Genomic DNA, 12,749 nt, shown 5'->3' on the forward strand with positions numbered 1-12,749 from the left:
CAATATTGTGGCCCGTTTCCCCTTTAGATATAGATAGTTTCTATAAGCATATGAAACATTGATATTTTTGCAGATTCCATGAGTTTATTCCTTAACAGGTAAGTACAGTATTCCCTCGATTTTCGCGGGTTCGAACTTCGCGAATAGCCTATACCACGGTTTTTCAAAAATATTAATTAAAAAATTCTTTGCATTTTTTCCCCTATACCACGGTTTTGCCCACCCAATGACGTCATGTGTCATCGCCAAACTAATAATTTTTGCAAATAAATAACAAAAAAATTTTTTATTGTTAATAAATAATTATGTTTATAAATATCAGGATCACTAAGTGTCTTATTCAATGGTGAGTACGAGTAATAATGGTGAGTAAATAGTTGTTAAGGGAATGGGAAATGGTAATTTAGGGGTTTAAAGTGTTAAGGGAAGGCTTGTGATACTGTCCATAGCCAAAAATGGTGTATTTCCTTCCGCATCTCTACTTTGCGGAAATTCGACTTTCGCGGGCGGTATCGGAACGCATCCTCCACGGAAATCGAGGGAACACTGTAATCTACTTTTATATATTTACTATCAATCACTTTGCTGATAAAGCAGAAGTTCTAAGAAGAGGCTAATCACCAGAGTGAAATGTCAATAGAGACTTGTCAGTCATTCAAGCCATGATTGTCCCAAAGATGCTTTTTCAACTGGGCTTTATTTTTCCTTGAAGCCGTTTCACTTCTAATCCAAAAACTGAAGAAGCTTCTTGGATTGGAAGTGAAGGTATTCAAAGAAAAAGAAAAGTCCAGTTGCCTTTTGAAACAGCAGAAGGAAGTTTGTATTTTTCCCTACCTTGAGGCAATTTGCTAGTTCCTTTATTGTTCTACTGCATTGGCTGCATTCACAAGACATACTGAAAAGAAAAATCCTTTTCCCAATGTCTTATTTACTAGGAAGGTAATCTTTACTCAAATACCAGTAACTGCACCTCCACTGTCTTTAATAAAAGGACACGTGATAAAGGACAAAGTAAAAATTTTCAAAACTCAGGTGAGCATTGCAATAAATTAACATTCCAGTGAGACTGAACATTGGTCCTTTTTTGCTGCTGAATTCAAATGGCACTAGAATTTTAGAAAAATAAGGCAGGGAATAATAAGTACCATATTTTTCGGTGTATAAGATGCACTTTTTTTCCTCCCTAAAAGAGGCTGATAATTAGAGTGCATCTTATACTCTGAATGTAGCTTTCCCCCCCAGCCATAACTAGCTGCTAACAATCTTCCCAGCTCTTACTTTGCAGGCTCTTTCATTGTTTCTATCTGTGAAGAATGTTTTCCAAGCCCTAAGTCTTTGCAGGGTTGGTTTTTTCATTACTCTAACTTGCTCCAAAGAAGTTTCTTTCCAGCCCTAACCAGGTGCTAACAATGTTCCCAGCTCTTACCATCTTGCAAGCTCTTTCATTGATATTTCTGCAAATTATGTTTTCCAAACCCTGTCTTTGATTTTATTTATCTATTTGTTCCAAATGTTTCTTTCCAGCCCTTAACTAGGTGCTAACAATGTCCCCAGCTTTTACCGGCTTCAAAGCTATTTCATTGTTACTCTCTGTGAGGAATGTTTTCCAAACCCTAAGTCTTTGCAGATTTTTTTCCATTGCTCTACTTGTTCCGACTGTTTTTTCCAGATGCAAATGATGTTCCCAGCTCTTACTGGCTTGCAAGCTCTTTCATTGTTACTGTCTCAGAATAAAGGTTTTTTTTAAGTCCTTAACCAGGGGATAAAATAATGTGCTGAAGCTGACCAGACTAAGTACACTAGCCAGATGAATACCTGGTAAGCAGATACTTTTCCCTATTTTCCTCCCCCAAAACTAAGGTGCATCTTATATTTCAGTGCGTCTTATACTCCAAAAATATGGTAATCTGAGATTTAGACCTGCCATTCCTGCGTTATCCCTGCCTAGCCTTTGTAGATATTCAATTAGCCATAGTTCAAACCAATTACAATTAGAAAGTGTGAGGACCCCTCATTGTTGCAACCTTGTTAGCCAAGAAGTGAAGGTGGAAATATTTCTGTTGTAATTATTACAGAGATGGTCAGTATTTCAGTTGCCTTTTTAAACCAGTTGTTTTTGTAAATCTTGTGCAGCTGTTTCTCCCCCTCCCCCAAATTACAGATAGATATTATATTTGTGCCTAGAGGTACTCCATTAAATCTTTTTGGAACTGAATTCAAAGCACCACATGGCATACACAATGCACTGGAGTTTTCCACGAAATCGACATCGCAATATGTAAAGCTATGTCTTTGCCGTTGTTTCTCAAGGTTGTGTCACTTGGGTCTTTACAACACTCAGTGTTGCTATATATTTCATAACATAGCTTATTCATCATTTTTCCGAGTATTGAGCACTTTCATTCATTAATTTCAGAATTGTAATTGTTCATCCAAAAGTAGCCTAACTCATGCCTTGCAAGGCTTTGTAACCTAAAAAAAATACTATTGAAGATAGCATGCCACCTATATATTTTCTTGGGAACATTATACAATTAAGTAATTGTCTGCTTTTTAAGATACCAATTCCAAAAAATATGTACTTTAAAAGGCATATTTGGATGTCCACTAATTAACTCTGCAAACTACAGTCCTGCCTTCGACAAACTGCAAGAAGTATCAAAAAAGAATTAGAGAGGAGGTCTGCAACACGAAAGTTCTACCGGAAAAAGCAAGGTATGAATGCCTGGATTGTGTAACTGTAAAACAAGTTTACAGGGAGGCAAAGTTTTCAGTTAAATACATGGTTTACCACAGGTATTTCAAAACTTCACTCTGGTTGAAGAAAAAGTCTATCCAAAATATCAGATATACTGTACTTCTTTTGATGATACCAAGTCCTATATTTAACACCTAGCTCTACAATTTTGAAAGCTCGTCTGAAATATGGATCTTTGTTTTCAAAGTTATTTTCTCTTCTCCTTTTTTCTTTTTTTCCCTTCCTTCCTCTCCCTCCCCCCCTTCTTTCTTTTACCTTAGTATTACTGTTGACTCTTGGAGACTGCCTGGAGTAGTTCCTACAGTTTTCCTCTCAAGATTTTGGAACTGGTTTGTCATTACCATCTTTCTAGGGCTAGAAACAAAATGGCTCACTTAAGATCATTCAGCTGGACTTTGCGTCCAAGCAAGGACTAGAATTCACTGTTGTATAGATTTTAGCCTCATGCTTTAACTTTATCATCAAAATATCTCACCAGGGTGGACCACTAGACATTTACAAAAAGAGACCAATGGTTAATAAAGGAATTATTTATAATTTTATAATTAAAATTACATGGGAGTGGCAAAAGAGAAAAATTTCATATGGGTTGGGTTATTTTAACCTGAACTTGGACGGAGCATTAATTGGATGAAATATGCATTCAATAAAGTCTGTATAAAAATAAATATTCTACAATGAAAGGTGTTCCAAAAGTGTTTGGAATCAAGTGTTGGGTTTATATTCACAAAACTATGATTCTTATTTTGTTAAGTCATAGCTTGTTGAGAAAAGCACTTTCAGCCTAATTTGCCTCACCAGCTATTATGAAATAAACACAGGAAACAAACTGTGACACACACTATGTGCTGAAAAATGTGACACTACAATTAAAAACAGGTCAAATTTTCTTTTGTAATTTAAGGCACAACTTATGGCATGTCGTAACAATACTATATGGTGTATTTTGTCAATCCACCCATCATATTGTTGATTACTGGGCAGTGCTCAATGCTGTAGATATGGTGTTGCTAAATATTTCAGAGGAAGAACAGGAATCTTGAGATGTTTCCCAAGTAGCCTTCCCTAACTTTGCTTTCCAGATGTGTCATATTTCAATTTACATATGCTCAGTGTTACCAAGGGGTTTGAAATCATCTTCAGAAAACACTACACTGGGGAATGTTTCTCCAAAATGACCATCTTAATTGAAGCCAAACCTATTCTCTGGGCAACATTAAAATAATAAAAAAACAGATTTAAATTATGTCCAGTTTGGGTGATTGAAAGGAGGTAAAATTGGTTTGTTTTCAATTTACACACATCCCACATTTACAAAACCAGCCAAATCCTAATTTATGTTTTCACTAAAGCTAACCCACTTATTCTTCTGTCTAGCCATACTGATAAGTGATATTCTCACCTGCTACTTGTGAGATAAATCTATTGTTATGCAGACAGTCTAGAGAAACACCAACATCTTCTGTCTGTATACTTTTCTCACTGACCTTGGCTTCCCATAACCTTATTACTTTTCTTCATTGCACCAATGGTTGCAGGTAAAGATGGAGATTCCCTGAAGGCCTGGTATGGGTCTGGCTCGGAGGGATCTTCCATAATGTCTGGCTCCTCTGGACCTAAGCCCCATAAGTTAGGTTGGGGTCTGTTTAGGTTTGGCTCATCCACAGAGAGCAAAGGGACTCCAGAGGGAGGCAAGTTAGAAGCCTCTGGGGGGTCATGGCTAATGTGCACTTGGACCTGCACCTTTAAATGTTTAGCTGATTTTTCATGTATTCTCTGCAACGTTTGGTCCCTTCTCTTCTCAGCCCTGGTGGGTTTAGCCATTGTAGGGGCTCCTGAGGAAGAGGAGGAAGAGGCCTGGGGGATATTATCAATTTCATCACCAGTAGGTCTAACCTCTCTGGGACCTTTAGATGTGCCTCTCTTGGGAAACGAAGTCATGGCCTGAACAAATTACAGGAAACAAGACTTGAGCCAAAATCTTTGGTGGGAGAAGCTTCTAGGGCAACGTTCCCAAGAGGAAGGGGGCCCTGCTCCTAGGCCCAGGAGCGTCTGCAACTCACAGTCAATCTGGTCGGTACCAGAATTTGTGCCAGGGAGTGCAGATGGGCAGGCCTCGCTAACCTTAATCAAAGTAAACCAAGGCACACTGGTTTGGAGGCCTAGCCAGGGAGAAAAGGCCTGAGGGACTCAAAGCTTATTCCAGGGCCAAGCGGCGGGCTTACTGGTGCCAGGCGGGACGCGCGTGGACGATCCGCAAGTGCTGACAATTACTGGACGCTGAAGGCCTTCACACCAAAATAAACCGCTCTGAGATTTTAAAAACGGAGGGAAGTCTAAAGTCCGGGGGACAATCAAGGGAAGCTTGCTAACAGTCCCACACCGCAGGAGGATTTAAAAAGCCCTTTTCTTCTTTTAAAACAATCCTTAGCTTGCCAGTAAACCTCCTTGCCAAGTAGATTTACAAGAAAATGCAATCCGGCAGCAGCGCAAGCAGGGCGTTTAAAAAAAAAACTGCAGTAGCCGCGCCGCAGCTTCTCCCTCGGCGCCAAGCCAAGTAAGGCTGGCGCGCAACCAAGGCAAGCTCTAAGTAAAAGGCAATAATAAATTTTACTTATCTGAATAGAAAGAAGATGAAGGGAAGGTGTTTTGCGAGAGGAATGAGCCACCATGAGTCCTGCTGCATCGCAGGACCGAGCGAATTCTGGGGAAGGGGCGGATCCAGCAGGCTTTTTAAAGACTAGGCTCGGTCCTTGACCGATTGGACAGCGAGCAACCCACGTGACTGCTGGACCCGCTCTCTCAGTACGGAGAAGGGGAAAAACTTGTGATACCCCACATGACAACGTGAGTTTGACATCCTTGCTCTACTATAATCCACCCCCTCACCATGAATGAATGAACAGTAGAATTTCCATGGCTGGTTTTCCAAAACACAACACTAGATTAGGGATAGATATCTGCCTCCTGCATCTACTCATTGTCACTGATCATCAGCCACCTGCGCTTTCTCCACTTCACACTAAAATAGGTAGACAGGAAGAAAAGAGGAAGAATGCTGGAAGGAACAAATACTAACTGTTCCACTGGAGAGAGAACAATTGATGCTAGGATAATAAGAATGCCTGGAGTAACACACTGAAACACAAAAGCATCCTTTGTTCCCTGCTTGATGCCTGCTCAATAGAATCTGGAACTCACATTTTTCACACTGTCTGTTGGCAGTGACTTTCATAGTATTTCACTCCTATATTAGGCAAGGGATCCTGGCCACCTTAAAAAAAGTGACCTGTTTCCAAACAATCTGAGCTAATGTAGAAAACATAATTCCTATTGGTTATGCAAATTCAAGTGGTCTAAAGAAAACTAGGTTTGAAATGTGTCCACACATTTTGCAGAACTGGAAAAATTTGAAACATCTTAGTCTGCATGGAACTGTCCTATTTTTTTAAAAAAAGAAGTTATGCCTGTCATATTGAAGACTAGGAGAACAGTATTCCAAGTACTCAGGATATAATCTTACAAGCAAGAAAATAAATTACAAGCTCCTTGTATGTACCTAATAACTGAGCACTTTGGAGAAACAACAATTTCTATTATACTAATAATTTTGCATCTGAATTAAAAATGGAATAGACATTCATTTTTCTGAGCTCTAATAGCTTAAATACAACCTACTCTACTACCAACAATAAATTACTTTTGTGAAATAACCCAATATGTGTAATCTTTGAATTACATAACTTTATTTGTGTATAGCCCCAATAAGCTTTTATTATAATACACCTATGCAAATACCCTAGGTTGTAACTGTCGGTGGGGGTGGAATTTTGTATAACATATCCTTTTCTGAGACAATGGCTCTAAAAGGGAAAGCTTATCCATATTTCCTTGTCTAGGCACTTTAAAAATCTGAAAAAAAGGAGTTGCAAAATCCACCCAAGCACTAGATGGCAACAAAGAGTGAGTTTTCTTTATCTTTTTGCTGCCACCCAGTGAGTCACCTGACTTTTGCAGTCCGAATCTGGCAGTACATATCTGTATGTAAAATCACAATGTGGTATTATGGGGAGGCTTTACAAAAATCAGTGTCAAACACTGACCTATGTATCATGTTGTTATCAATAAAATGGCCTGAATAAATGGATGGTTACATTAATTAAAGCTTGTGGTTTTCCTAACACATCTCAGTACAATGATGCACACAGCATGAACTAACCACAATTTATCATCTTCAAACAGCAGTAAATCTTCCTCTGTAATTATTTATTTCTAGGCAAAGAGCCTGTCTAATGAAGAAAGGGTACAAAACAGAGCAATACTCTTCTGTGACAAACAATTAAACAAATTTATTGTATATTTACATCTTGTCCTATGTCTTATTCCCTTTCTTGTCTGAACACATACATATTCCTTATTCTAACATTTAAAATATAGGTATGATTTTACTCCCATTATAAATTCAACAAAATTTCCACTCCCTAAATATTTATTTCCTTGACTTGTACTTATTCATATTATGTTCTATTGTGGTTGTTATTTTTTCCCCATTCCTATTACTGTTATTTATTTATTCGATTTTTATGCCGTCCTTTTCCTTAGACTCAGGGCGGCATACAACATGTTAGCAATAGCACTTTTTAATAGAGCCAGCCTATTGCCCCCACAATCTGGGTTCTCATTTTACCACCTCGGAAGGATGAAAGGCTTGAGCCGGTGATGAGATTTGAACCGCTGACCTACAGATCTACAGTCAGTTTCAGTGGCCTGCAGTACAGCACTCTACCTGCTGCGCCACCCATTGCTTTCTGTCTGTTACCCTGTTTTCTTACCCCAAAAGAACATCAAAAATCCACTGGTGAATCAAGACCTTGATTTGACTCCACTGTTCTTTCACCCAAGGCTGCCCACAAGGCCATCATATTCAGAGATTATTATGGCAGCATAATAAAACTTGGTCAACTTTGCACACATTTCTTTACAAGTGGGTCTAGAACACATAAAACATATGTATTTGCAGGAAAGTAAATTATCCTTTAAACAACCGAGTTTCCTGGTCAAAGACCATCAGTATACCCAAGATAAACTATGTCGATTTGAATTAGAAACCAACTCAAACTTAAAATAGTTTTAAATCATATTTTTCTCATAGCATTTAAACATGCTGGTTTAAGTTTAAGCACTTTAAAAAACTGTTTGCCAAGTGATACATATGAGCATTACCAAGAGATTTTTGCAACAATTCCTATACCATGGTTCGTTTCTAATTAGATTTCTCTGTTAGGGATAACAGTCATACTGGCTGGCTACTATTATTTAATGTTTTGTACCTGTTAATGGGAATACTATATCTCCCTAGATACTGATTTATAACTGATCCATTGCCATACAACATTTAATTTTTTTAAAACTACTAACAATACAGTTGATTTTGAAATCTGAACACTTGATTTTCTGGCAGATAGAAATCTAAAGACCAAACCATTAATGGGTGAAAGTTAGCATTATACAAAAAGGTAAAATCATGTGCACAGAATAATTATAATCATAATAAAGAAACATTATGGGGATTTGGATGTAGTTTTTATTTTCTTCCTCAACCCCACATTTCTTCTATTCCTCACATAAATACAAAATTATGTTTTTAATCAATACTCAGAAGATTTGGGATCAAATCTTATCTCAGCCAAGAAATTCTCGGGTAATACTGAGACCAGGCACTGTTATTCAGTATAACTGATGTCAAAGAATTGTTTGGGGGATAAACTTGGAATTTGGGCTACTCAGGTGTTGTGGCCCATCTGCGTCCTGCACAGCTGGTCACAGATCCAGAGGATCGAGAGACGATTGTGGCCTGGTACCCTAGGTCCATGTACCTGGCACCCGAGTCTGATAGCTAGGAGATCGGAGACGATGTGGTGTCAGAGGCTGAAAGCCAGGCAGGGTCTTCTGCACCTCCCTAGGTGCACATGGGTGACTCAGGAGAAGAGGAGGAGCCTCTTCTTGATGCTAGGGTACGTGTAGTTGCCAGAAGGCACGAGTGGCTAAGCAAGAGAAGTTCTCTGCATGAATAGATCTCTAAAACAACTGGCCATTCCCTCAGGCTACTTAAGGTTGAACCATGTGACGCTTCAATGCGGAAGTCAACTTTCATTAGGTTCCAGATTGATGATCAATTACAAATAGGGGAGTTGGGCTCATTATCTCTGGGCTTCCTGCCAACTCAGAGTGAGTCAATTAATGACAGCTGCGTGATCAAAGAAAATAACTGTGAGTTTTGATTTAGGTTTTGGACTCTAATTAGCAGCTGGCACCAAACAGACTTATTTATTGCTTTGTTGCTGGATTTCTAAATCCAAACCTCTCTGCTCCTTACATGCTTAAATCTTGTAAAATTAGTTGCTATTTTTTGGAAAGCTTGTCGCTGGGACACAACTCTCAGGTACTGTATACCATCTTTGAGTTACTAGACAAAAGGCAGAATCTGAACTCTGTTAATTTTATTTATCAAATATGTATATGATTTTAATAAAAATATATTATGCAAAAAGCAATAATTGCTTTTGTTTTTTAGAAAACTCTTTGCTTTAAAGTTTTCTCTTACTTCTAGCTCAACACTTTGTTTTATCTTCTTACAGAGGGGTTAAAGAGGAAGCAGAGGTTAAACTCCAAGTGCAATGCAAAGAAATTGCTTTTTAGTCCTGAAAGAATCAACAAGTGCTGTGCAGTCATATGTAAATAGAATGACTAAATATATATGGAGTACTTTTAATGTAAGTAAACCACAGCAGTACAAAGTAAATGTCCCATAATTGGGGAAGCACTCCACAGGCCACACCTCTGGGACTGAATGTGTTACTTTGGTATCCTACAAGTTCCAGAAAGAATGCAGATGAAAACAAATCTTCTGGAGATCAGCTGCTAAAGTCCCTTTTCCTCTAGACAAGGGGTAGGCAAAGTTGGCTCTTCTATGACATGTGGACTTCAACTCTCAGAATTCCTGAGCTAGCATGATTGGATCAGGAATTCTGGGAGTTGAAGTCCGCAAGTCATAGAAGAGCCAACTTTGCCTACCTCTGATCTAGACCAACAAAATCTGAGAGATGAAGGCTGCTTTATTCTCGCATGGATAGGGGATTCTTGATTGGCCAACTGCAATTTATTAATTTATTCCAACATTTTTGTTCCTTCTTAAAAAAAAAGCTCTGAGGTAAAAGACAAAATGTCATAAACCACATATATGTTAGAGGAAGGAAACCCAGAGGTGTCTACTATTGCTTGCTTAAAAGTATTGGCCAATGTGAACTGATGAGCAAATGGAAGAATGCATTAATATTCCTGGTGATTTCCATTTTAGCGAATGTAGCTCCACTGGGAAAAGGTAACCTAAAGCAGTGCCACTGTTCTCCCCCATGCACACACATAAACATGTGTGTCTTTGTGAGAGACTTGGAAAAGAAATATCACTAAAATCAATGGCATAAGAGAAGCCTCAAACATTGCACATGCTACATTAATATTTCTTACAGCTATCACCTGATGAGAAACCAGAAACGAAATAAAATACACTATCCGTTAAGCATGAACCTAGTGATCCTACAAGCTGGAAAAACACACTTCCAAAAGTAACTGCTTCACAGGAAGCTGATAATAGAAATGTTTCAGAAACCTTTCACCTATGAGGTAAAACTTGCTGTTTGGGCCCTTCTCATATCTCTAGGAAGAAGCAGAGCAAGGAACAGAAAATCCAACCTTCCAGATGTCGCAATCTCCACCTAACTTTAGGACTTCTAGGCATATGTACCTCCAACACATCCGGCTACGATCACTAGGACAACCGACTGATCCTAAGGAAATCTCAGGAAGCTATGAAAGGGCCGGAGCAGACTTTCCTTTTACTGGCACATAGCCAACAGAGTGGGCGATCTAAGAGCTTTTATTAGTGTCCAAGCCAGTGGTTCTCAACCTTTCTAATGCCGCAACCCCTTAATACAGCTCCTCATGTTTTGGTGACCCCCAACCATAAGTCTAGCACCACTTCTCCCAACAGAGCTGATTGGCAAGAAGGTCAGAGAGACACCTCCACTGTAAACACCTGATGGGTCGGATTGTAAAAATATGTTCCAAGGTGTCAAAACAGAAGCTTTAGTTCCTAACACCATGGGAAATTTGTCTTTTCCCGTGCTCTTAAGCGACCCCTGTGAAAAAGTGGTTCAAAGCCTGGTCCAAGCCTTTGCCCTAAAAAACGAAAACACCACCACCAGAATTATTCTTTATTATTATTGCCTGAATAATCTACACACGGATTTGAGACTACATTGGCGTCCCTAAGAAACCTGCAAAAAAAGGTGACATTACCCTCCTCCATCTCTAGCATCTCTTCTCGCTTCAAACTCCACCAGAAAGTGGGTGGTGGTGAAATCCCACCCGTTTCCCCGACTCCCAGGGCTCATTTTTTCCAGGCGGCTAAAAGCCCCATCCCGTAAAGCCGGGCAGTGAAAGCCGGTGGCTCAAGCGGGCGCGCGCTCAAGAGGGGCATCCTCCAACTTGTCGCTGCGTGGGTGATGCTACCCCGCGAGCTGGAGATTTTTTTAGGAGGGGGGGATGGAGAGAAGACAGCCGGGAGTGACTGGAGGGGGGAGGCAGCAGGCAGCCAATCGGGGGGCAGCCGGAGAAGCGAGGATAATAAGGATGAGGCGCGCGCGCACGTCACGCGATCCGCTCCGCTTTGCGCTGCTATGCAGGCGAGCGCGCGGAAAGGAGTGGGGTGGGGGGGAGGGAAGCAGCGGAGTGGGGGGGAACTCGGCTGAGGCGCGTTACCTACCACCCTTTGCTTTTTGATCTCGGACATGGTTGGCGGCTCACGCGTTGGGTTCCTCTCGGTTTACGGGCACGAGCAGCGAAAGAAGAGGGAGGGAAGAAGCCGGGCAGCAAGGGAGGGAAGAAAAAAAAAACACCGGCGGCTGGCTTCCAGCTGAACCGAAGAGAAAGAGAGGGGGGGGGGGTAGTAGGTTATAAGGGCTGAGTAGACACGTAGCACTTCCCAACCCACGGCCCATACTCCTCCCCCTTGGCTCCGCCTCTCCGAGCAACAGTTGAGCGGGGAGAGAGAGCAGCTGGCCTAGGGAAGGAGTTTCTTTTGGGGGGGCGGAAATGGAGATGCTTTGTCCCCCACCCCACGCGCCTGCGCCTTTCTCTCCTGGCCGGACGTACAGGCTTTGAGGGAACTTTTTCTTGGGGCGGCGAGGGGGACGGGACGAGACGGCGACGTTCAAGTCAGACTCCTGAATCTTTGGGTGGATAGAAACGGGTTGCGGCGAGCAAGACGGGCTCGCCCACATCTCTCTCTCTCTCTCTGTGTGTGTGTGTGTGTGTGTGTGTGTGTGTGTGTGTGTGTGTGAGTGTGTGAGTGAGTGAGAGAGAGAGGGTCCAGCCACGGTTAAAGCTGAATGAAAGGCTGCGCTTCACCACTTAGTGTTACCTTTCGGGAAAAGCTGTTGGCCTCCCGCGCCAACCCGGCCTGAGAGGAAAGGAAGGCAAAAGAAAAAGAAAAAAGTTTGCCTTTGCGCAATAGTCCTCGTTCTCTCGACCTTTGCGCTCCTTACCTTTTGGCACGCTTTTTCGGGAAACTTCGCCACTTCCCACCCATCCACTCCGCCCTGTCGCTTGTAATTGAGGTGGATGCTTCGCTGGCCGTGAACTTACTTTAGAGCAGTGTTTCTCAATTATTTTCTGTTACCTTCCCCCCCCCCCCCCAAGTAAACATTTCGCGCGTTCCAACTCAATATGCAGCACGTTTTCGCTGAAAAAACTCAAGCGGCTTATCAGCGTGATTTGGGGTATAATGTGTTAAGTGATGCCTTAATTTATTTGGCTTCATGCTGTCCACTGCCAACACTTTCAGACACAGTAAACATACCAGTTTTTTCCTCGTCTCCCCAAGCGCTACAGACGTTTGATCATATTTCCTCATCTTAATTTTTAGGAGATT

At 41.1% G+C, this 12,749-nt stretch overlaps 1 protein-coding gene across 2 annotated transcripts in view; it reads right to left on the reverse strand.

Annotated features, from left to right (window-relative positions):
- Positions 1-11,828, reverse strand: part of PAPSS2 (3'-phosphoadenosine 5'-phosphosulfate synthase 2) — a 54,647-nt gene extending 42,819 nt beyond the window's left edge. The window contains exon 1 of one of the 2 annotated variants that reach the window (XM_070752245.1): positions 11,583-11,828. In XM_070752245.1, the coding sequence (XP_070608346.1) occupies positions 11,583-11,609 (27 nt within the window). In that variant the 5' untranslated portion in view covers positions 11,610-11,828. The remainder of the gene's footprint in view (positions 1-11,582) is intronic. The other variant, XM_070752244.1, reaches the window with a different exon arrangement.
- Positions 11,829-12,749: the final 921 nt, after the last annotated feature.

This window comes from Erythrolamprus reginae, chromosome 5 (genome assembly GCF_031021105.1).
Source record: "Erythrolamprus reginae isolate rEryReg1 chromosome 5, rEryReg1.hap1, whole genome shotgun sequence".
NCBI lineage: Eukaryota > Metazoa > Chordata > Lepidosauria > Squamata > Dipsadidae > Erythrolamprus > Erythrolamprus reginae.